Source organism: Vulpes lagopus, chromosome 8 (assembly GCF_018345385.1).
Source record: "Vulpes lagopus strain Blue_001 chromosome 8, ASM1834538v1, whole genome shotgun sequence".
Classification (NCBI taxonomy): domain Eukaryota; kingdom Metazoa; phylum Chordata; class Mammalia; order Carnivora; family Canidae; genus Vulpes; species Vulpes lagopus.
The window spans coordinates 87,145,792-87,172,004 of NC_054831.1; the positions used below are offsets into that span (position 1 = coordinate 87,145,792).

At 41.4% G+C, this 26,213-nt stretch overlaps 1 protein-coding gene across 10 annotated transcripts in view; it reads left to right on the forward strand.

The window, feature by feature from the left end:
- ARHGAP26 (Rho GTPase activating protein 26) overlaps positions 1-26,213 on the forward strand; it is a 423,002-nt gene that overhangs the window by 118,802 nt on the left and 277,987 nt on the right. For all 10 annotated transcript variants that reach the window (XR_005989292.1, XR_005989291.1, XR_005989293.1 and 7 more), the window contains 5 exons: positions 4,492-4,602; positions 12,027-12,131; positions 13,639-13,768; positions 17,473-17,573; positions 23,063-23,157. Coding sequence is in view for 7 of the 10 variants with exons in the window: in XM_041765130.1 (XP_041621064.1) it covers positions 4,492-4,602; positions 12,027-12,131; positions 13,639-13,768; positions 17,473-17,573; positions 23,063-23,157 (542 nt within the window). In the remaining 3 variants the exon portion in view is untranslated. The remainder of the gene's footprint in view (positions 1-4,491; positions 4,603-12,026; positions 12,132-13,638; positions 13,769-17,472; positions 17,574-23,062; positions 23,158-26,213) is intronic.

Here is a 26,213-nt window from a genome sequence, read left to right on the forward strand (position 1 = left end):
CTTATATATAATAATGTGGTCAGTGAAGTCTTTTCTAAAGAGGTTAACCTTTGAATTGAAACCAGAAGGATGAGAAGGACCACCAAGAGAAAAGCTAGAACCAAAAAAAAAAAAAAAAAAAAAAAAAGAAAAAGAAAAAGAGAAAAGCTAGAACAGTGTTCTTTAAATTGTGGGTGTGTTGGGGCGCCTGGCTGGCTCAGTTGGTAGAGTATGTGACTCTTGATCTCAAGGTTGTAAGGCCCATGTTGGGTGTAGAGATTACTTAAAGGATTTTTTTTAAAGGATTTTAAATAAGTGGTGAGTGTGTCCTAAAAATCTGAATTACTGGGTCGTGAAATAGAATAGAGGAAGCTAGAATGGAAGAAGATAAGGCATGTTTTTTAGGTCTTAATGGAAAAGATTTTTCTTACTGTATCTTAAATTTTTTAAAAATTGAATATTTATGTACAAATCAAAACCACAATGAGATACTATGACACAACAGTCAGAATGGCTAAAATTAGCAAGACAGGAAAAATAAATATTGGTGAGGATGCTGAGAAAGGGTTCCTCTTACTCTTACACTGTTGGTAGTAATGCAAGCTGGTACAGCCACTCTGGAAAACAGTTTGGAGGTTCCTCAAGAAGTTAAAAGTAGAGCTACCCTATGACCCAGCAATTGTACTATTAGGTATTTACCCCAAAGATACAAATGTAGTGATCCGAAGGGGCACCTGCACCCATTATTCATAGCAATGTCTGTAATAGCCAAACTGTGGAAAGAGCCAAGACTTTCATTGACAGATGAATGGATAAAGAAGTTGAGGTGTACACACACACACACACACACACACACACACACATATATATATACACACACACATACACGCACAATGGAATATTATTCAGCATCAGGAAGGATGAATACTTATCATTTGCATCGACATGGTTGGAACTGGAGGGTATTATGCTGAGTGAAATAAGTCAGAGAAAGACAATTATCATATGGTTTCACTTATGTGGAATATAAGAAACAGTGCAGAGGATCATAGAGGAAGGGAAGGAAAGCTGAATGCGAAGTCGTCAGAGTGAGAGACAAATCACAAGAGACTCTTAACTATAGGAAACTGAGAGTTGCTAGAGGGGAGGCAAGTGGGGGGATGGGGTAACTGAGTGATGGGTGTTAAAGAGGACACATGATGCGATGAGCACTGGGTGTTATATGCAATTGATAAATTATTGAATGCTACATCTGAAAATAATGATGTACTATATGTGGCTAATTGAACTTAAATTTAAAAAATTAAATATTTATCAAGGAGAAAAGGTTTATAAGCAGAAGGAACACCCAAGTACAAAATTGCATGGCAGGAAAGCATTTGGAGTGTTATGGAACAAGGGAGTCCATCTGGGAGGCTGGAGCACAGTGCAAATGTACTGGGGGTGGCTGGAAGGTGGGACAGATGAGCAGGTCACAGAGTCTTGCAGACCGTAGTGGAAACCAGAGAAAGGCATTGAGAGGGTTGTGAGAAGCTCTGAGTCAAATTTTAAGAAAGCTCTTCTGACTGTTGGGTGTGGACTGCATTGAGAAAGAAAGTGGGGAAACCAATTAGGAGAGAAGTATAACCACCTAGAGATGCATGGCTGACTTAGGGAAGAAGCTGGGATTGAAGCCCATCTGCTGTGAAGTGCCTGGTGATAGTGACAACAAATGTGCACACAGCACTTTTTTGTGTTCCAATTGTTCATATCCTTTAGCTCATTTGCTCTGGACTCAGAGCAAGGGCAGATACTGTCTCCCACCTCCAGGTGTGGGAAAGAGCCCCAGAGAGGATAAGTTACTTGAGCAGATCTCTCCAGCTAGGGATTGCTAGAACTGCAAGTCCAAGCCAGGTGTTTGCTGTTAGCTCTCTGACTGATGCTGGGCTCTGCTCTTAGAGGAGTTTCCTCCATTGCTGTCTAATTGCAGGAGCCACTTTGCAAATTTCCAGAATGATTTTTTCTTCAGTTGCAGTGTCACTTGGCAAGCCCAAGCCAGGAGGGTGTTTGAGGTGTGTCGGTAGTCAGGGGAAGTGGATGCATCCCTAGTGTAAGTGTGTTGGATTTGCACCATGGGGGAAATGAAAGGCTGCAGGAACATATGGGGCTTAGCTGGCAGGAGCCTAGGTGGAAGGGATGTTAGCCCAGTGGTCTGAATGGCCATACCTGGGGAGGAGGGGGTGCAGCACTTCCTGAAACTGTGCCTCCAAATAAAGATCTCTCAGTCCTCAGATGCCAACTTGCTCTATTTGAAGGCTTAGAAATGCCCCTAGGGGCAGCCTGGGTGGCTCAAGTGGTTTAATGCTGCCTTCAGTCCAGGGCCTGATCCTGGTGGAGATCAGGGATTGAGTCCCACATCAGGCTCCCTGCATGGAGCCTGCTTCTCCCTCTGCCTATGTCTCTGCCTCTCTCTCTCTCTCTCTCTGTGTGTGTGTCTCTCATGAATAAATAAATAAAATATATAAAAGAAATGTCCCCAGGCTTAGCCCTTCATTTTATTTTTATTCAGCACTTAGCAGACTAGTTTCTGTGTGTTAATATATTGTCCTGGGAGGAAGTTGCTCACAGGAGAACTGAATGGGCTGTTTGTGCTCTCCCAGGGTTTGCAGTTTTTCTGTTTATTTACATAATTATTTAATATCTCTTTTCTTCACTATGCTGTAAGCTCCACGAAGGAATTCTTTTTGTTGATGGTTGAATGAATGAATGATTTACCATGTCCTTTAGATAGAAAGATAGTGCCATATTTGGTGTAATGGCAGGTAAGTGCTATCTTGGGTTTCTTCTGTAGGGTTCTTGACAAGGGAACCCTGGAGGTCATGTTTCTGTAGGGGGCTTTGCTTGTCTTTGTAAAGTATTTTGTGCAGTGGTTTCTGACCCCTTAATTTCTAAAGAAAGCAGAGTTGTGTTTCCTACTAGCAGGATATTCGTTTCTATTAAAAAATACTATTTTTTTTTTGTCATTGAAATGTGCATTCAGTATCATTTTCTGTTTTGAAACAGTGAGGTGACATAGTGACTGTGGAAGGCTACAGCTTTCTCGTGATAGTTGAGGTACTTTGAAGCATAGCATCCTACTACTCCACACACACACACACACACACACACACACACACACACACACTCATTTTCTTCTCTGGGATCTATACCCCCCATCAGTGGTTTAGTTGTATTCATGTGTGGGTCATTTTAGGCCCCACGGTTCCCTTTTCCCCCATCTGCACAGAGGGAGGACCTAGGTTAGGATGGAGTAACATAATTACCCTGCTGGGGTAAACTCAGAGTTTGTTCTTTGACCACAAAGAAAGAATGGGAAACTCGTGTGGAAATGTCCTTTTCTGAGTCCCCTGCCCTCTAACAGCTTGTTTAGTTCATTCGTAAAGGGATGGGGATAGCCCTGCAGGTTGCTCTTTTTTTCTCCTTAAAGATTTGTCTTCCATGGAACCTTCATCTGCCCCAGGGTGTGTGGAGGCAGTATAGCCTGCTAGTTTAAAGATGATCAGGGGGCCTAGGTGGCTCAGTCGGTTAAGCATTTGCCTTTAGCTCAGGTCATGATCTCAGGATCCTGGGATTGAGCCCTGCTTTGGGCTCTCTGCTTAGGGAGTCTGCTTCTCCCTCTGCCTCTGTGCTCTCTCTCTCTCTCAAAAAAAAAAAAAAAAAATCTTAAAAAAAAAAAGTTGATTGAGAGTCAAGGCACCTGGGTGTGCAGTCAGTTAAGCATCTGACTCTTAGTTTTGACTCAGGTCGTGATCCTGCGATGGAGTCCCTGCATTAGGCTCTGTGCAGGGTCTGCTTATGGTTTCTCTGTTGCTCTCCCTCTGTACCCCCCTATGCGCTTCCTCTCTTTTTCTTTCTCAAATAAATAAGTACCTCTTTAAAGGTGATTGAGGGTCTTGGATGCTGATCCACAAGTACAGAAATCCTAACTCTCCTATGTACTAGCTGCTGCAGCTTCCTTAATGTTAGCAGACTTCATTTTCCTCCTGTAAATTAGAGGTAATGAGAGTATCTTCTTCTTCTTTTTTTTTTTTTTTTAAGATTTTATTTATTCATGAGAGACACAGAGAGAGAGAGGCAGAAACATAGAGGAGAAGCAGGCTCTCTGTGGGGAGCCCGATGTGGGACTCGATCCCAGGACCCCAGGATCATGCCCTGAATCAAAGGCAAGACGGTCAACCACTGAGCCACCCAGGCATCCAGAGAGTATCTTCTTTTTAATAATGGAATGAGGATTAAATAACTACAGTTAATGAGGAGTGAGTAACAACCTATGCACACCTGAGGGTATGGTGCCTGGCACAAAGTCAAGTCCTCGACTGACTGTTGTCATTATTCTCATGTCTGTTTTGTACTGTTTGAATTGTTATTAAATTCAAAAGAATTTTGAATCTCCAGAGATTTTTCTAGCTTGCTTGCTGAATGCTCTCCTTGGATAGTGACCGATTTTTCTCTTAAATTCTGTCTTGTTTGTAGGCAGACAGCCAAGTGGACTTGGTCCGGCAGCATTTCTATGAAGTATCCCTGGAGTATGTCTTCAAGGTGCAAGAAGTCCAAGAGAGAAAGATGTTTGAGTTTGTGGAGCCTGTAAGTATATGCTCAGGGTTTAATGGTTATCCACACTTTGATCCCCAGCCCTCATTCCACTGCGTAGATGACAAAATGCTCTAGGTTGTTGATGAAGAGGTTGACCAGCTCTGGTGCTCTGCCTTCTGCTATGTAGCAGCACTCTGTCTATCTGGCTACCCTGGATTGTCCCCTGTGGCCATTCCTTTGCAACCTGAGCAGCAGTGATGGTCCATTCAGTGGTAGTTGAGTCCTCAAGCTCCCCTGTATTCTGCTAATTGGTTTCTAGGTGGAAGGAGGGCAGGAGCCAGAGTTTTCATCTTGCCCAACAGTAGTGATTATACCTTAACTTTTCACCCTTTCCACCCCCTTCCTTTCTTCTTCAAATAAGGCCTACGGCAAAAGGGGAATGTACAGGATGCCTTCCTTTTTTTGTCTGCTCAGCTCGAAGCCCCTCTGCGCTCCTTCCATGCATTAAGAGGTGCTATGTAAAGTGATTTCTCATTGTAGTTTGTTATAACTGGGCAGCAGGGAGATTGTGCTTGCTGAACCATGATGGGATTTGGACTTGGTCACTGTGTCCCAGTGGTTACAGAAGATTGTAGTGTAGAAACAAGTCCGGCTTTAGTTGAAGCCACCTTCGCATGGTTGTGGCTTTGTGCAGTGGTGGTGGTGCTGTACCCTGTTGTGGCACTCTGAATCCACTTTATGAAGATGTCCTGGAAACAATAAGAGAGCGTGTGGGCCTCAATCTAAAACTCTTGCAGACCTTGGATTCTTAATTAAAAATGCAGCCTGTGATTTAGACCCAAGCCTGGGGTCTCTATAGAAATGATTCTTACCTACCTAGATGTAAGAAAGTGATTTTCTTAAACAAGAATCAAAATGTAAGAAACTGAAAGAAAATAACCACTGTTTTTAGTAAAAAGTGTTCTGTGCTCCATTTCTAATTTATAAACTTCTAGGATGCTTTTTAGGCAAGTAGACTTGCTAATAGTTTGATCAGTCTCCAGTTGGCTTTGGAATCTGATGCTTAGATTTCTTACTATACTGGAACTGTGATCTGGGGAATCCCCTCTCTGCCACCTCATCTGGCAACTTCTTTAAGGTCTTTAATTACCTCAGTCTTCTTATCTGAAAATTAGACACTTTAGAGCCAACTTCCTGTCTAGTAGTGGTCTCTGTCACAGTCTCAGGTCAAAATCCCCATGTTTTTTGCAGGGTCTGTGTGGTGGGAGAAGCCATCTGTTAGAGAAAGTGAGCTGATTGATTTCTCTGTTAAGGGCACAGAGGTGTTTTGTTTTTTTAAGATTTTTATTTATTTATTCATGAGAGACACACAGAGAGAGGCAGAGACACAGGCAGAGGGAGGAGCAGGCTCCATACAGGGAGCGCAATGTGGGACTTGATCCCGGGACTCCAGGATCACGCCCTGGGCTGAAGGCAGGCGCCAAACCACTGAGCCACTGGGGATGCCCAAAGCTAGCTTTTCAGTGAAGGTTTACTGAAGACTGTTTCCTCTGGTCTGGGCAGGCATTCAGATCCTCTCAGAGAATTAGCCTTGGGCATTTTAAGTTGATTTTACCAGAATTTGTAGAGGAAAAAAAAATCCAGTGTGATTGTAATAATCTTTATGTGCACATTGATATTACTCTACTTGCCTGCTTTTGAGGACTTGGATTTTAATTGGCCCATCATACTTCTTTGAAGTGATTTTGTTGTTGTTGCTGTCCAGTTTGATCTCCTAGTGAGTCAGGAACTGTATCTCTTAGCTTTTGCTGGATAACAACCACAAAACATCATAAAACAGTAGATATTTATTTCTCTTAAATCTGAGGGTTTCAGCCAACCTGTCTGTACTCAGCTGGATGACTACTGATCTAGGTGGGCTTTCCTTCTCCTCCCTCCCCCTCCTTTTCTTTCTCTTCTTTGTGTTTGTTTGCCCCTTCCCTTCCCTTCCCTTCTCTTCCCTTCCCTTCCCTTCTTCCTTCCCTTCTTTCTTTCTTTCTTTTCTTTCGTTTTCTTTTTCTTTTTCTTTTTCTTTTTCTTTTTCTTTTTCTTTTTCTTTTTCTTTTTCTTTTTCTTTTTCTTTTTCTTTTTCTTTTTCTTTCTTTTTCTTTCTTTCTATAATCCTTCTATTTCCTGGCACTCACTTTTAGTATATCAGTGTCTTGAATTTTTGAGAGGCAGTATAATCATTGGTAAGGGCTCCAGAGCCAGACTGCATAGATTTAAATCTCAGGTCAGCCATTTCCTATCTGTGTGTTCTTGGGGAAGTAATTTCCCTGAGCCTGAGATTCCTCATCTGCAAAATGAGTATAATAATACCATCTGCCATATAAAGATGTTAGGAGGAATAAGTAAGTTTATCCATGTATGATGCTTAGAATAGAGTAAACCTAATTAGCACCCAGTTAGTATATAATTGCTAATTAGCACCCAGTTAACAATTACTATTTATCATAAGATAGAGAAATATGTAAGCTTCATTCAACCTGGGTCTGCTCAGATGAGCAAACAAGTCAAGTGCCAATATTAATAGGGCCTACCTGTTTTAATATAAAAATTTTTGGTAAAAAAAATTTTTTTTTTGGTAAATCTGAAAGCGTTTGCTTACTATAGAGAAATTGCTATGCTGTTTCCGAGGAGTTCAAAGCCTTATTAGGGAAGCGAGATGTATAGAGAGGTAGCTAAGGGAGCAAGTAGCTCAGTGCCAGGTGGAACAGGAGGAATCATGCATGGAAGTGCCAGAAGGGTTTTAAGGAGTGGAAAACTGTTGGGATTTGTGGATGTTTCCTAGGCCATGCAGTGAGGCACTGGGAGAGCTAATGAAAAAAATTTCTGGTCCCCTGTTAGAATGAAAAGAAAGTGATAGGAACTTGCCCAAAGTTAAATTAAATGAATTGGTTAAGAGGCTGTATATAGAATTCACATGTTAAACCTTCACTTTTTTATAGAAGTTGATGTTGCTCAACCCACCCGCTTATGGGCAGGTCAGTTCTTTGGGAGCTGTGGATAGCGGGAGGGATTGATCCAGAACACTGCTGATTACATCTGTGGTTGTCAAAGTCTGGGAAATGCACTCTCAGGCTCCACCCTCAACCCCAAAACTGAGGGTGAGCCCCTGTTGTATCTCTTTTAGTAAGGCCTCTAAGGTGATTCTGTTGTACATTTAAGTTTGAGCCCCTGGCAGAGATTGTGCCTTGAAATAACAGTTGATGATTAGGTGTAACTGTGTTATATGCTAATGATCTGTTCACCTCCAGAATGTCATCAATCTTTACACTGTCTCTGAGGGTAGGTAATTGCTGTTTTATGTCTGTTTTCAGATGAGGAAGTGGAAGCACATTTATTCTCTAAGGTGACATCTGGTACCTAGCAGAACTGGAATGGTCTTGCTCTTGGTCTCTCTGAAACAGTATTTGATTGCTTACAGGTGGAAAGGAAACCAGCACAAAATTTATTGAACTAAACTGCTGGGGTACCTGGTATGGGTATTCATATTTTGAGGTGGTTGCTGTCAAGGGAATCTTCCAGCCATTCAAGGAACCTCCATGCATATTGACTATGTTCGTTTGTTTCTTAGAAAGTAACTTCAAGTACCAGGTTGTTCTTGACATTCAGGAAAACAAAAACAAAAACAAAAAAGTTCACCGTTCCAAAGCAGAAAATTCACACTTCAGGGATCAAAACCATATTTTTGTGTGTGTGTGTGTGCCCTGGAAGCCTTTATTTTCTTGTTGAGGTACTAAATGTTCTGGAGATTTTGGACTGCAGATAATGACATCCTGATTTCTTGAAGGTGAAGCCACATAATGTCTGTTCCCTGAGTTTTCATAATTGAAGGCTACAGAGAACTCACTCCCCACATTCATCAGACACTGCATCCTCTGAGTTGTACCTTGCAAATATTTCATGCTGCTGTGACTTCCTGTCCTTTCTTACTACTTCTGCCCCATTGTAGGTCTTCATTTTTTCCTTTGATTTGTTGCATGCTATCTTGGGCTCTCCCCTTTCCCAGGCTGTGCTGGACACTGCCACCACACTGCATCTTCTGACATGTACATCTGAGTATATCCCTCTTGCTGACAGCTCCAGTGGGTGCTCCTGTGTTAAGGCCATTGCATAGGTAATCTCGGTCTTTACCACCACCCCAGTGCAGGAGTAGGTAGCATTAGTGTCCTCTTGGAAAAGAGGAGTTGCAGGGTGTTAACATGGCTCACCCAGTACAACTTTTAATCGCTCTACTGTCTGCTTTTCTCTTTGTCATGCAAATGAATGATTCTTGGTGGTTATATTTGTTTGTGAGGGCTGCCATAACAAAGTACCACCAACTAGGTTCTCAGAAACTTACTATGTCTCATAGTTGTAGAGGCTTGAAGTCCAAGATCAAGGTGTCAGCAGGGCCATGCTCCCTCTGAAACCTGTAGGGAAATTATCTTTTCTTCTCTCTAGCTTCTGGGCTAGCTTCTTCCCTCTAGCTTCTGTGTTGCTGGCAGTATTGGCATTTCTTGCTTTATAGGTGCATCACTGCTGTCCCTTGGCCTTGTGTAGCTATCATCTCTCTGTTTCTGTCCAAATATCTCTTTTTTTATGAGGACACTGTTCATTTTAGTGTCCTCCTGGCCTAATTTTAAGTTGATTACCTCCATAAAGACTCTTTCCAAATAAAATCATATTCTGAGTTACTGGGATTAGGACTTCAGCATAATTTTTTTGTCAGGGTTGGGGGAACACTATTCAGCCTATAGCAATAGCTTTATTCTATGAATGGAAGCAACCTAAATTTATCAGATAGTCCAGAATGGTACACCTGTCACTAAATGAAGCACTTAATGTTTTTGCTTACTTAAAAAAATGTATATTGCTATGTTATCTGGTTGGAAAGAGGAATAGTTTTTTTTTTTGTTTGGTTTTTTTTTTTTTTTTTTTTTAGTCATTTTCTGAAGAAAACAAGAATGGGGGTCCTTGAAGGCAAAGGGAAGGGGGAAAGGCCTTTTTTTGGCATTTCCTTTGTTGTGCTGTGATTGTGTGTCACTGACTGTTCAGGGAACAGCCTGTGTGGACGTGCTGATTTATCTGCCAGCTAAGGTGAGGCTACAATAAGCTTTTCCTCTGTGTGCTTGAGTGCAGGCATTTCTTTAGGGCAGACAGATGATCCCATCTCTGAGAGCTTTCTGTGAGCCTCGCCCCGCCCTCTGGGAGTGGACTTCCATTCTCCACCGGGGGTGCTGGATTCAAAAGGTCATGTGGTGTGTGGGAAGGGGATGTCAGGAGGTGGGCGAGGGGAAGAGCAATGCTGCCAGAGGAGGAGGGAAGTGGGCCAAAGATAACAATACCTATGGAATCATTTCCCACAGAGAAGCAGACAATCAAGCATGATATCAAAGGAAGTGAAAATCAAAATAAATACCAATAACTCTCTGCCTTTGGAGTACTTGGTGTGCATGCCCAGGTGGTGTCTTAGTGGGCTGTGGGAAGCCCTGTTGACTTTAAAGGGTTAGGTAAATCAGAGTTAATAGGAGAAATGACTTTAGAATTCGCTGCGTATCTCCTGCATTATTAGTTCAGTGCCTTGGAAAAGTGATGAGTGGGCATAGCATTCAAGAACGGAGGGAAGGAAAAGATAAAGATACAGTTTTCATTGTGAACACTGACACTAGGTTTGACATAAGGACCTCTTCTTCTTTATTACTGGAGCCATCTAGGAGGAAAAGCCTGAGCTTTCCTCTCAAAACAGTATTTTATACAGGAGAGGTTCAAAAGCTTCCATCATCTTTCATGAAAATAATTCATTATTAGTCTGTGGTGACTCTATGTGGTTTACCACCTGTTAATTGATTTGTACTAGTGATTTATATGTGGCATCATTAGATATTTTTTATGCCAGAGGACCCAGCAAGGCCTCCTTTCTGACCTTCCATGAGAATCTAAGAGAATTCTTGCTCAAGGGACAATAGTGGTGGGAAGTCAGGATATCATATTATTTAAAAGCTGGATTTTGTCTGACTTCACAGTGTAGAGCTCTTTGTTAAACTGGGCCAGGCATGTGGCTTAGTCCAAAGACCATTCTTTTCTCTGAGCTTAGGTAGAGTAGCACATACTTAGTGCTTACGTTCTTGTCACAAGCCAACCAAGAGGGAGATGAGCAGGGGTAGGCTGAGTTTCCTTTACCATCATTGTTAGGGGTGCCTCTCAGAAGAGGAGAGTTAGGTGAAAAAACAAAGTGAGAATATGTTTAATTACTAAAGATATGTTCATTTTAGGGACTGGAAAATTAAATAGCACTATAGAGTAAAGCAACTGTATCCTGATGTTAACATGTGTTAGAGGCAGGTCAGGGAGGTCAGAGTGGACCAGTCAGAAAATGCGAGTTGGCATTGGAAGATTCAAGGAACAGTTATGGGGTTCCCAAATGCAGTACGACAGAGCATGTGACAAAGTAAAGTTCTGGTTCTTCTAAAACCTAGTTGAGGCTTTTATTACAATCCTTTCTTCAGGTTGAGATTTGGAACTGAGGCAAGATGTGTAGAACTTGGGAAGGGGCCAGGGAAGCCTAACAACAGTAGGTTTGTGTGTAGATTCTGGGAGGAAATATGGCAGGAGCGAGCATTGGTTGAACTTGGTGAAGTGAAGACTGGCAGGGCTCAGGGTGGGAACATTAATAGTTTTCTTTGTCTGAAGGTGTGTTGTGAGAAACATGCTGAACAGATGTTTTTCAGTCTTCACTGAACACCAGACCACACTGTGAATGGACTTAATACCTTTTAGCTTAAGGAGATTTAAATGAGAATTTCAGGGAACCATCATAACTGAAGACATGGGTATATCTATAGTGTTTATATGTGGATAGTTTAGGGAAAGCACAGAAGCACACTTGAGTGGAAGTCCGATCTGGATGATTTTCTTTGATTTGACTTTGCCTGTTAATTGCAGACTCAGAACATACCAGCTTCCTCTTCTTCCCTCTTTGTTGGCTGCCAATATAACCACACTTTTCCCCATGGTCACCTGATATTACAGATGTATTCGATGGAGAGTGAGTTGGATTTGAAGGAGACTGGTCTTCAATTTCTGAAGAAGTGAATTTTTTTTTAGAAGGCTCTGAGGTTGAGGAAGAGCTTGGATGTTGGTGCCAAGGAGACCTGATTTCAAATCCTGGTTGCTATGTAATGTACTTTGTCTTTTGGAGGAAGTTATTTAACCTTTCTGAACTTGTGGTCCTCAATATTGAAATGGAGACAACAATAGTACTTACCTACTGAGTTAACGTTTAGTGAGAGCTGGCATACGATGTTACAGTGCCTGGCATACAAGTAGTGCTCAGTAGATGATAGGCATTTTTATTATTTTATTCTAGTCTTTCAAACCAAGGTTGGGAACTCAGGTAAAGCTGCATACCTATTTGGCGTGCTTATGTGAACTCTGCCCTTCTTTCATTACAGCTACTGGCGTTCTTGCAAGGACTCTTCACTTTCTATCACCATGGTTATGAACTGGCCAAGGATTTCAGCGACTTCAAGACTGAGTTGACCATTAGCATACAGAATGTGAGTGGGCAAAGGGACAGACAGGTTTCCTTTCTCTGGTTGAGGAAAGGAAAGAACAAAGTATGGGTCTGATTGCATAGAGATCACTTAACCTGGATTGGAATGCAGATGAAGAAGATGGGTCCTGTTTGGGTTCAAAGGGCAGCTGGGGGCAGACATTTTTAGGGTGCTTCATGGCCCCAGGTTAGAGCATCATCCTCTTTTCCATTATTTCTAAGTACTATTTATGTTCTCGGAAGTCCTGCTGATATTTTTGTTTTAAATGTGTAGCACCAGAATCAGGATTTCCTTTGGCAGTGGAAGGCCCAGCCTCATTTCTGTGCATCTAGCTGCCTGGCCACAAGAGACCTTGGAGTGTGTTCAGGGGATGGGGGTAGGGCACACATGCTGGCCTGCAGCTCAGAGGATATGATCTTGTTCAACTTTCAGTGAGGCTGACAGGAAATCCAAGACAGACCCGTTTACTCCCAGTTGCCTTCACCAAACTTTAGCCAGCAGGACTTTTTGGTCTCAGAATCGTGCTGAGGGCCCTTTGGTTAGCAGTTACTGGTCCTCAGCCGCCTGTTCACTATGTGGCTGGCTATATTAGCCTACATGTTGTCTTTGTCTCTAGATGATGCTGTGTGGAAAAGAAATCCAAGTGTGTCCTTGTGAGTTATATCGCATGGGTTTAAAAGCCTGGAGCTTGCCCTGCCATGGTTCTCTATGTTTTGGAAAACAAGAAGTTGCAGAGTCTCGCACAAGGTTTCACAAAACATGGCTTTCCCTTAGGCCAATTTCCTTAGGAGGTAGATTCAGAAATGGAGGTTTACATGTAGCAGGTTTATAGGGGAGCAGGGTTAGCAGAATCACCTGTGAGACAGAGGGCAGCAGACAGTTGCAGGAGTTGAGCTGTGAGGCCTCATTCAATGCCCTCGGGTGTCCTGGACCTGATATGGACCTTCACCATGGCCTGAATAGAAGAAAGGGTGTCAGACTTGGGACCCCTTCCCCTTTTGCCCCCAGCCTGAACTAGTCCTGGGGTGCAGGTTGCCCTGGGGGAAAGGAGTTACCTTGAATGAAGTAGCTCCCTTTTGAGGAGGAAACCATCTGTGAACTATCAGCAAATGGTATTCCCTGCAGCTGGAGAAATAAGTCCCTCTGTCTTGTAGGGGGCTTGGGGACTATTCTGTGAACTGAGTCAGGATCCCTTGGGTGCTTGTTTAAATGCACATTTCTGGGTCCACAGGTACTAAATTAATCTTTAGGGGTGAGGCCTGGACATTTGCATTTTTCCCACATTCTCCAGATGGTTTTGATGGTCTTGAGAACCACAGAATCATTCTGGTGTAGGATTTTAAGGTCAAAGGATACTTCTTGAAAGTGAATATTTGCCTGAATTCCTGGGTGGCTAAATGTTCCTTATCTGGTTTTAGATCTAAGGATTCCATAGGTTGATGTTGTGAATTATTAGAGATGGGAACAAGGTTTCGTTTCTCTGATTTGAATAAAATTCCTTTCATCCTAGACAAGAAACCGCTTCGAAGGCACCAGGTCAGAAGTGGAATCACTGATGAAAAAGATGAAGGAAAATCCCCTTGAGCACAAGACCATCAGTCCCTACACCATGGAAGGTTACCTGTATGTTCAGGAGAAACGTGAGTGCTAGTGGCAAACAGTAGCTTGGGGTACCCTCATGCCTTTTGCCCAAGAGGTGGAGAGTGTATCTAGTAGTGCCTAACTTAAAAGCACAGGTTCTGTCAATACAGATTTGGATGAATGAGAGTAGTATAGTTGAGTTTTTTGAGAGAGGGGTATCCAAAAGGTCTTGTTTACCTCTCTTTGTATTTGCTTTGTAACTGGAAATTTCCTTGGGAACCTGGAATCCATTGAGGCTCTGTGGTGGTTTTTTCCTCCACAGTGTCTTACAAATGCCCTTGGATGGCTGTATCCATCACATGCTTGGCAGAGAGGCTCTGGAAGGGCCTGGCATGCTAGACCTTATTGTTTCTCAGCAGTCATATTCTTGGGTGGACTGCATATGGAGTAATTTTGTTGGATTCAAGACTTGTTTCAGCAAGGACCAGTCATTACTTAAGCCCTCTCCCTTCTTTCTTCAGTTGCTATCATTTGAACACTTATATTTTATGAGAAGTAGAAACACAAACTCACTCTAATTGGTAGGAAGAGTGATGTCCCACAGTGGGACCACATTGTCCCACTGATGTGGTCAAAGGAAGAAATGCCAGGTGCTGCTAACTCAGACTCCTCTGTGGTGACTCACAGACTCCTGTGCTAGGCCCAGGGAAAGACTTTTAATGGGGCTGTGCTATGAGGGTAGCATTTCCAGACTTAGCTCATGGAGTGCTAGAGATAAAAGGAGGTCAGTTCTTTTTTTCTTTAATGGATAGTTGTCGTCTTCCATCCCTCCTTTTTGATTGGATGTGTTGCTCCTTCCCAATTCTTGCTGGTTCTGTGCTCTTTACTATTCTTTTGTTGATTCAGGACAAGGCAAATATCTCCACTCCTAGAAGCTTACTAATGGAACAGAGCACTTGATTTCAGTGATTTTCTGGTTAGTGATTACTCAAATTTTGGTTGGCCTTAAAATTGTTGCCTGGTGACAATGGAGGCAGTAGTGGGGATTTAGGTTGGAGGCATTGGTTGTCTTGAGGGTTTTATGCCCTTTTTTCTTACAGAGATGAGCTTGTTGAGGTTTATAAGAAGTGGAAAGTACCCTAGTGCTGTATTTTGTGTAGGCCTCAGTATAAGATGTTACCTTTTTTACCCAGTGAGAAGAACCACTCCAAAAAGTTTAAGGTCAACTTGAATATATAGTTCAGTCTCCACTTAAAATACTTTATTTATTCATATTATTTACTTACATAGACTTTCACATTAATAATCCAATTTTATGCAAATATTTCACATGATTTTTAAAACATGAGTATCTTGCTTTTCATTAGAGCCAGATTTTAACTCAAACACGAGTCTAAAGTGTATCAGTGGATACAGGTCTATTCATTTGAAAGTATTGGTTAACTTATTACTTAGAAATAATTTGAAACTTACAGAAAAATTGCAAGAAGAGTATAAGGGACAACCATGTGCCCTTTATCCAGATGCATGATTTTTTACCATTTTTCTACACTTAGAGCATTCTTTCTTTTTCTGACTATATGCATACACACATCACAGTCATAGAGACACACACATACACACTGCCATTTTTTTCTGAATCCTTTTAAAACAGGTTCTGTACCCCCTGCTTCTTTAGTGTGTATTTTCTAAGAATAAGTGTATTCTTTTTATGTCACCATAGTATAGTTACCATATACAGCAAATTTAACATTGATAAGATATTTAATGTAAATGACAGTTCATATTCCAGTTTTGTCAGTTGTCCCAGTAGTGCCCTTATAAAATATTTTTTTTTCTTTCTTTCTAGATAGGATTTTGTGCTGTGTTTACTTGTCATGATTTTTTTTTTTTTTTACTTGTCATGATTTTAGACTCCTTTACTCTGTAATAGTTCCTCAGCTTTTCTTTGTCCTTCATGACATGGACATTTTTGAAGAATGTAAACCAGTTCTTTTCTAGAATTTTCTTCAGTGTGGATTTGTCTAATGTTTCCTGAAGATTAGATTCAGGTTAGGCATCCCTTGTCAAATCCTACATAAGTAACATTTGTGTTTTTCTTTGGAGATCACATATCATGGCACAGGATGGCCATCTGGCCCACATGGTGATGTTAATTTTGGCCACTCAAAGTATCCTTTGGTTTATCCACTCACTGTACAATCACTATTTTTTCCTTGTAGTTCATTAACAGTCTATGAGGAGATGCCTTGAGACCATATCCTTCTTATCAAGCTTTGCCCTCCCTAGAGTTAGCATCCATCAGCAGCTCTTGCCTGAACAGATTGTTACAGTGATGGTTGCAAAATGGTGATTTCTCAGCTCTATCACTCCACATTTATTAGATGCCATTTAGTGTACTGTGAGGAAGTGACCACCCTTCCTTCCTCATTCTTTCCTTCTCTCCTTTCCCATCCATCCATCCATCCATCCATCCATCCATCCTTTTATTGTCAGGATGGACTTAAGGATTTCTGTTCTACTCGGTAGGCTGAATCCATATCCATTACTGTCTTTATTTGGATGCTCAAATTGTTTAAGATGCCACGCTTAAGGAATCTTTATGTTGTGCTATCACTGGAATTTTTTTTCTGAGCCACAAAAATAAATTAGAATGGTTGTTATTTATTTTTTTTTTTTTTAAATTTTTATCTATTTATGATAGTCACAGAGAGATAGAGAGAGAGGCAGAGACACAGGCAGAGGGAGAAGCAGGCTCCATGCACCGGGAGCCTGACGTGGGATTCGATCCCGGGTCTCCAGGATCGCGCCCTGGGCCAAAGGCAGGCGCCAAACCGCTGCGCCACCCAGGGATCCCGAATGGTTGTTATTTTTATCTTCGTTTTAGTGTATACACTGTTGTTTTTTACTTTTTTAGTTTCCTAAGCGACATTGCACACTTGCTATAGGCCTGATACCTGAAAAAATAATTACTAAATCTTTGTTAAATCTCATGTTATTACTAAAAAACAAATAAACTTCTGCTCTATGATATCTGTGAGCATCTAAGGCTAGTGTTGAGGACCTTAGAGGCTAATAATACTAATTATGCCTTCTTCATCTAATAATATTTTGTTATTCAAAATAAAGTAATTGGCCAACCACCAGGTAAAATCAGACACTGTATATTGAGGGACAGACTCCTTAGATTACATTTAGGTATTTATAGTTACTTCCATTTACATCTCTGTGTCAGAGTTTGTCTGCTTTTTGGATTATCTTCAGTTCTGCTAAAGTACAGGTTAGGGGTTTGGCACTAGGTGAGAACCCCTATACATCTTTGCAGAGAGTTGCAGAGCAGCTGTGTGGGAAGCATGAAGTTATCACACCAGATGGGAACAGTGACAGGCACTTTGAGGAGCTTTTCTGTTCTTTCCATAGTCCTCTTACTCCTGTCAGGGGAGAAAGGAAACTTCAAGTGGAGATAAATGATGGGAAAGTGAATTAATTTCCCCAGGGAACCTCTACATCCCTTATATTATAAGACCAATTGGATGCAGCATTTAGTGGGAAACAGTCTTCTTGGTCCCTTGGGAAAGCCCTAGATCAGTTCCATTTCCAGCCTGTGGGATCAGATTTCTGCCTATTCCAGTCTAGCTGGTGGAGACTATATTTGCCCCTAGAAACAGTTTAAGGGTGGGTGAGCATTGTGGGTTATGGGTTGTGTGTATTTCCAGCATGCGCTTGACACATAGAGATGTTTCATGGGAATACTATCCTGCAGGTCACTTTGGAACTTCTTGGGTGAAGCACTACTGTACGTATCAACGGGATTCCAAACAAATCACCATGGTACCATTTGACCAGAAGTCAGGAGGAAAGGGGGTGAGTTCATTTTTTAAATTTCATTTTGTTTGGCTAACATAGGATACACTGTCAGTGTATCCCTGTCATTTTCTTTTTTTGTTTTCAAATTTTTTTTTACTGATGTATAATTAGCATGCAGTATTAAATTTGGTTTCAGGTATACAGTATAATAATTCAATGATTTTATGTATTACTCAGTGCTTGTCCCAGTACGTGTACTCTTAAACCCCTTTATGTATTGGGACACTGCCCCCCCACCCACCCTTGGCAACCACCAGTTCTCTGTATTTAAGAGTCTGTTTTTTCTGTACACTTGGCTTTTTTTTTTCTTTGTTGGTTCATTTGTTTCTTTTTTTTTTTTTTTTGGTTCATTTGTTTCTTAAATTGCACATGTAAATAGATCATATGGTATTTATCTTTCTCTGTCTGACCTATTTCACTTAGCATTATCCCTCTAGGTCCATCCATGTTGTTGCAAGTGGGAATACCACATTCCTTGTCATGGCTGAATAATATTCCATTACATATATATATCCCAGTTTCATTCTTTTACATGTCACCAGTTTTCCCAGCACCATTTGTGAAGAGAATGTGTTTTTCCTATTGTATGTTCTTGCCCCCTTTGTTGCAGTTTAATTGATCCATATAGGTGTGGGTTTATTTGTGGATTTTCTGTCCTGTTCCATTGAGCTACCTGTCTCTTTTTGTGCCAGTACCATATGTTTTGATCACTATAATATGGTAGTGTATCTGGAAATCTGGGATTATGAGATCTACAACTTTGTTCTTCTTTTTCAAGTTTGTTTTACTGTGATTTCCCTTACTTTTATACAGTAGTTCCAAGAGGAATGGTACCCTAGACAGTAACTGTACCAAAGCGAGTATTCTTAGCTTTAAGTTCTACTAGGAACTGCAACTAAGAAAGGCTCTTGTATTTCACATATATACAATATTAAGTAAGTCAAATGTGTTTAGATGCTAGAAATTCCTGGATGGTCTTGTCCTGTGAAACTGATGGACATCACTCTTACTTGATACAAAGAGGGCTGCCAGCTGGTGTTTTAGATGTCCTGGTTATCTTTTGGGTGTAACAGATTACCAAAAAAAATTAGCAACTTTTTTTTTCCCCTAAAGATTTTATTTATTTGTTTAAGAGGGAGAGCACATAAGCAGGGGGAGAGGAGGGAGAGAAGCAGGAAAGAGGCAGAGGTAGAAGGAGAAACACTCCCCACTGAGGAGGGAGCCTGATGCGGGGCTCAATCCTAGGACCCTGAGATCATAACCTAAGCTCAAGTCAGATGCTTAACTGAGCAGCCCAGGTGCCCAAATTTAGCAGCTTTTAAAACAACACCAGTCGTTTTAGTATTTCTCACAGTTTCTGTGGGTTGGGAATTGGGCTAGCATTTGAATGGGTGGTTTGGGCTTAGAGTTTCTCAGTGGGTTCCAATTGGATGGTGGCAGGAGCCAGAATAGTGAGGGTTTGAAGCAGCTGAAGGCTGGTCAGCCATGGCTGTCTTCTTTTCTCCTGGTCTCCTTCCTCTCTTTCCCTCTTTCCCGTCTGTCTGCTCTATACAGTCTCAGGGCCTGTCCATCTGGTCTCTCAGTGGGAGATAGTTTGGGTTTCCTCACAGCATGGTAGCCTCAGGGCAGCGGAAGGTGTAAAGAGTGAATATACTAGCAAAGAAAGCAGAGACTGCATGTAGCCTTAGAAGTCTTACAGCCTTCCTTTTGCTCCTCTGGTTGAAGCAGTCATAAAAGCCTACGTAAGCCCACCCACCTTCAATGGGAGAGGGGATGCAGATCAGCCTCTTGATGGGAGGAATATTACAGAATATTACAGTATGGCACAAAAAATGTATAGAAGTACTCTTGCAGCTGGCTCTGATCACAGGCCCTGCGGTCACTAGTATAGAGCTCCCCACTGTGTTACAGCCTTTCTCCTTTCTTCTGGGCCTGTTAGCTACAGCCTGAGTACATTTCTTCTTCTGGTGATGTGTCTTTTCTCTATGGATACTCTTAATATCTTCATTTTTTCTTTTAGTATTTTACATTTCATTATCATGGTCCTATGTGTGATTTTTTTTTTCATTGTTTTTGGGAATTGGGAGCCTTTCTGTTTTTGAGGATTGGTATCTTTCAGTAACTTTGGGAAATTTTTATCAGTTATCACACTTTGAATTTTGCCTCCTCTTCATATCTACTTCTGGATATAACTCCTTTGGAGATAGCTAAATATTTTCAAGAAAAGCATTTATATTTTTCATCTGCTTGATCTCTGGACTCCATTCTACATGATTTCTTTGATTCTATGTTTAAGTAATTTTTAAGTTTTGTCCAATATGTTGATAAATTAGTCCCCAGTAAGTCTTCCATCTCTGGGCCTCTCTGTGGTGCATTGTGGTGCAGTGTGTTGGGTTTGTGTGTGTGGTGGGGAGACATTACAGAGGCTAAGAGGATTGGCTTTGAAATTAGACTGGTGGCTCAGTAATGTTAGATGCATTTATATTATTGTTGGCTACTCTGCCAGCTGCCCCTTGACCTCTACTACTTCAAGTTTTTCTTCCTGGCTTTCTTTTCCTTAGGCCATAAATATAGGAATTTATCAGCATCTCTTTCCCTTCCATGTATTACAGAAGAATACACCAAAGTTCTTTCAATGTCGGAAAGGGAATAATGTCAGGAAAATAATATTGTTCAAATAGAGAAACAAAGAATTTACAGAGTCGGGAGAGATATTAAACATTGATCACTAGGTGTTCCCTAGTTCTCATACAATGGAAATAGAGTTAGACTTGCTCCCTTGTTGAGCCATAGTCCTTTTCCAATCCTGTCTTTCTAGAAATGAGCATCACTAAATTATTCTTTCACACAGTCTTTATTTGGGGGCTGTTGACCTTCTGCTTTTCTAAACCTTAAAAGAAGAACTCTTTTGTGTTTGATCTTATTTCACTAGAAAGTGAATGACAGAGACCAGTTTTGCTGGATGTTTGGGACTCCCAAGTGTTCAGTGAATTAATAGTAAACACCTCACTGTGTTCTTAAGAAGTTTATATGAATTAGTATATATATTGTTGGGACAGAGCTTCACACATAATGAGTTCTGTATTAGGAGCTTGATAGTACAATAATTAATTTTCCTAATAATTCCTTAAATTTATTTTATATTTTTAAGTCCTTGTATTATCCTATATTATCCTGCTTAATCCACTTTTCTCCTTCATAAAGGAGGAAATTGTGGTCTAGAGAGAGAAAATGATTTATAGAGCCATACAACTGATGAGTTACAGAGGCAGTACTCAGACTCTGATTCTGGAGTCTGCATCTTCTGAATCAGAGATGACTGCTGTGAATAATAGTGATAATAATAATAGAAAAATAGATAAAATAATATCTTTCCATGATATCACTCTATTTCCTCAGCTTTAAGGTGGAGGAAATAGGAAGACTGGCAATCTAGAGGTAATGTCATCTCAATTTGTACAGGAGAATCATGTGACATCTTTATGATATATGTGTTTGTACAAAGCTCTCCCCAGGAGGTGGAAATAGACAACATAGATAATAGGATGGGTTTTTTATTTTCCTAACATGCTTTTTCACTCATCTTTCCTGTCCATTTCATTTGCATTATTCTCCTGTAAAAGTACCTGCTTTTCTCTTAGCTTCAGACGAGGATTTGTGAGCAGATTTGTTCCATCATCTTGGAGATGTGTGTGGTGAAAGAGAATTCCCCTGTATCCTAGCCTCTGAGATGAGGCAGCTCTCTCTGTGTGAGGTCTGAGCAGCCCGAAGCTGACCTTGTCCCCTTCCCTTGCTTGAAACCCTTCATTATTTTTCCCTTGGCTCTCGGGAAATGGACCACAATCTGCATGATCTGGCTCTTGATTCCCTCAGGCTCTTTTTCATACCACTTTGCCACTTGCTCTGGGATTCAGCCATACTGGCTCGCTTTCAGTTCCTCCCAGGCTTCATGGACCCTGACCACAGGACCTTTCACCTACTGTTCTCTACTCCCCTGAAAAGACAGTAGATGGAAGGCTTGTGAATATAAATTGTTTCTTGCTAGGTCTTCTGTGTTTGTGTGGTATTGTGATACTAGGGGGTAGTTAAGTTTTACCATATGCAGTCACATTTCCTTTCTCAACAAATTAGGCAGGTTTGCTAGTTTTCTCCCTTGTTTAGACAAAACGATTGGCAAAGGCAAGAGAAGAGAAACAGGAGCTGTAAATTCTTAAATGGGGCCAAAATCAGGGAAAGAAATTCCTGTTTTTAGGCAATAAAAGAACACTATGTGTTGAAACTGTTGGATTTCATTTGTACAGTGGGATACTACTCAGTAGTAAAAAGAAAAAAACTATTGATTTGTACAACATAGGTGAATTGCAAAAGAATTGTGCCAAATCAAAGAAGTCAGAAATAAAAGAGCACATAATATATGATTCTATTTATACGAATTATAGAATATGCAAACTGATCTGTATGACAATTCAGTATTTACCTGAGGGTGGACTGGAGGGAGGGATGAAATTCAAAGTACGCAAGGAAATTTCTGGGGGTGATGGAAATGTTCATTAGCTTGATTGTGGTATTGATTTTTATGGATGCATATAGAAGTTAGAACTCATAAATTGACATATACAGTTTATTACACATTAGTTATACCTTTGTAAAACTGTTCAAAATCTACTTATTGAGCGCTTCCTCTGTTCTGTGGCCGGTTTGGGCTCTGGGGACACTGGAATCAGCAAGAACAGACAGTCCCTGGCCTTAAGGAGCTTACAGTCTGATGAGGAGGGAGACATGATTGGAATCGTCACCTATAAGGACAGACAATTCCACCTGTGATCAGTGCTGAGACAAAGTACATGGTGCTATGTGAACGTGCCTTGGGATATTTGACCTGGTCCAGGAAGACCTTTCTGAAAAAAGATGATGGAGCCAAGATTATAGAAATTCAGAGTCAAGAGCAGACCCTTATCCACCCTGAAAATTAGGGGCGCCTGGGTGGCTCAGTTGGTTAAGTGTCTAACTCTTGATTTTGGCTCAGGTCATGCTCTCAGAGTTATGACATTGAGCCCTGTGTGGGGCTCTGTGCTGTGCAGAGTCTGCTTGTCTCTATGCCTTCCTCTCTCCCCCTCCTCCTGCTTGTATGTGCATGTGTGCACACTCTTTCTCTCTCTCAAAAGATAAAAACTTGTGTAAGTCAAACCTGTTGCAGATATTATCAACTAGAGTTTATCTAGCATGGGTTGATGTACCATTATGATGTGCTGGAACTAAATTAAAACTAGGGGTGTTTGGCTTGAAGTATGACATGGTTTCCAGGTTTTAGCTGTGTGAGTCTCTTGCCTGAGGGGAAGGTTTTTGCTCGACTTCCCACCTTGCTGTGGTCATGAGCACCCAGGCTCAAGAAGATGGAATGGTCACTGTTGTTCATGTGACATGTCTGTGGTATACTGGAGAGATGCACAACATAGCACATGTGACAGTCTGTATGCTCCCAACAGGGAGAAGATGAATCTGTCACCCTGAAATCCTGCACACGGCGGAAAACAGACTCTATTGAGAAGAGGTTTTGCTTTGATGTAGAAGCAGTAGACAGGTGAGTAGCTGTCACATTCTTCTCAGGAACAAATATTGCTGAATTTATATATTTTTTGAATTTTGTTTGTTTGTTTGTTTTTACCTTTTCCATTCAGTGAGAGCTTTCCTGTCCTCTAGACTCCCCCCCCCCCCCCCCCCCCCCTTCTCCAGATACTCACTCGGTTTGGAATAGACCTCAGGCCAGCTGCTGGTCTGCACGGGTCAGTACAGCTTCTCCACTCTTGTAGGTTCAGTGTTCAGCTTCTGGTCTGGTTTGCTTTTAACAAAGTTAGGGCTTTTCCAGAGAAGTGATGTGTCTTTATCTCCGGAGCTTGAGTAGGCGTTTGAAGAAAACTGTTAAGCATGATCATACGAGCTATTTGAGATTTTTTACTCTATTTATTTATCACCTACATTTTCTTTTTTTAATGTAAAATTTTAAATTTAAAAATGGTCCAAAAGGAATCTGGGAAAGTGAAGGGTGGAACAAGTCATACTCATTTAAAAAAAGACAGCTTTTAGTTGTAGCATTTCAGCACCATGTGTATGCACCCTGGGGAAAACAGCAAACCACTTGTAAAAGCACTTTTTGCTGAGGAAGCTGGGTGTTGTAGTCCTCAATATTTATGGAGCCTCATTAAGCTGTACCATTTTGTGGTGTTAAGCTAGTTTGACAACATTCCAGTTCTTTGAAACACTTTACTTGGCAACAGGTTAATTCCTTGAGTGAAAGCCACGTGTTAAGCTTATTTGTGCTGTCTGTTCAAGATCAGCAGTGCCAGCGTTAAAGATCCCTAAATCTTAGCATGATTCTCCCTAGAATGTCATTTACTTTCTTCCCTTTATTCACACACACACACACACACACACACACACACACACACACCTCATTTTCTGAAGCCAATACTTCTGCCGTTTTTGGGACATTGACCTATGGCCACTTGTCCCTGGTTCTAGAAGATGCAGAGACTGAGTGCCTTCTGGGGGTGTTGGCATGTTTGGAATGCCTTCTTGTGCCCTGATGTCTCCCTATACTGTGACTGCTAGAGCATCTGTGGAGGGAGCATGCCCTTTTTCACTTTAATCATATCATGGAAAGTACCTCATCTCTTCAGCTGTTAGCCATTATACCTTGGACTCTCAAGTTAGGCAGCCAGGGTCTAAATTTGGACTTTGCTGTTTAGTAGGCATGTGACTTTCATCTATAACTGCTTAATCTCTCAGGGCCTAGATTTCCTTATCTGGAAAATGAAGATGGTAATAGTACCTGGTTCCTAGAATTGTAATGATTCAAGGAGATAATGTACATAAAATGCTTGGCAGGGTGGCAAATAATAAAAGCTGTTATTGGTTAATTAGCCTGTACTGCATGTTCACCAGACTTGATTTTGTAAGGTTAGACTCTAAATGATAAGAAGTGAACATGATTTGTAAAGAAAAGATAGTACCACAGTTCTTCACCGTGTTTGGGGATGTGAGAGGGTAATGGGGAAGGGGTACATGAAGATATATATAGGTTTGAACTAGTGGGAATCGCAAAATGTCTGCCTCACACCAAAGTTGGTAATTCTTGATTTTAAACAAATCCTAACTCAGGATGCTTTAAGCACTTGTGTCTCTGTTCTCCGTATGGAATCTAAGGGAGCTCATATTGTTGGCATCCATGAAAGAGGTGGAGAAGTTGTGTGAATTTAGAGGCAGAGGTAGTTGCTTGATGCTTGTCAACGGTTCTAGAGACTGTTGTCCCTTTGTATGGTTATTCGGAAAAGGATGTGCCTCATATTGCAGCTGTCCCTTAGTTTGAAAACCAGCCCAGAGATGATTTCTATAGCTGAATTGTTTCCTGTTTTCTTCCTCAGAAGTTTTCCCAGAAGTTTTTGAGAGTTTTTTTTTTTAAGGCAATTAAAACTCAGCGAGGTGCCTCCGTCTCATTTCCACCTTGCAAATACTTCCTACCATCTTTCCCCTTGATTAGACCCTTAAAGCTTTGCATGTCCCAATTATAAGCTGAGAGCACATGTGTCACGTTGAACATACTGAGTGGGTTTGGGAAGTGGATTTCTCCTAAATTAACTGTTTCTGGTTCCCTTCGGTTTGAGTCTGGGTTCGGAAAGAGGCTGCCAAATTTCCTCTTAGTAAGCAGGAGGTGCGTAGCTAGTTGTGTTGTATTGCTTATATTTAAAATTTTCTTGTATATTGTGGTATTGGGACACTTTAAAAACTCTTCTGGCTGGGGAGAGACTGTCCCTCAGAGTTAGATAATTCTTAGAGATAGCAAAGGGCAATGCCTGGAGCATGCCATTGACATGCAAATTAACCAACCCAGGCCCTGCCTCCTCCAGTTTGCCCTTAATCCCCAGGAAGCAATACTCCTCTGCTTTAGTCATCTGAGGTCCCAGGTGCCAAGCCAGGAGGGCCACTCCTATAGTTTAGAGCCTTCTGAAATTATTCAGACTAGCCAATAAACTGTTGATCCTGCCCTGCTTTGCATTTCTCTTGGAAACTGCAATAAGAGCCGTCAGCCAGACTCTTCCATCAATTCTGCCAACAAGAAGCCCCTTGGGTGCTGGCTCTTTCCCACATGGCTCTGTTAGGTATGCCATTCGGGCACCCTGTTTCTAGGACTTGAAAGTATAAGAAATTTTGTTTTCTGAGCTTGAGCATCTTCTGTGCCTCCTCTTGGGGCCACACCTGTCACCTAAAATAACATAGAACATGTATGAAATACTTCTCTGTTTTCTATGTAGGTCATTATCTTTGATCTCAAAGATTAGGTTACAGTTGGGCAGCATTTTTCCTTCTCTGTCTCCTGTTTTGACTCCATGTCTTTCTGCATTATTCTTAGCCATACAGGAAGGGACTAAGGAGAGAAGGAAAAGCATTTCCATGGGTTCATTGGCAACATTCCTGGGAACTCTGCCCAGAGTCCTGTCCTCTGGAAGATTCCTACACCTTGGTTTTTCCCCAGTGTGTTTTAGCAAGGATGTGATTCCTGCTGCCTTTCCAACCTGTGCCTTCCACAGATTTCTCAGGTGTACCTGAATGGCTTGAGAGGAAAAGGGACAAAATACAAGT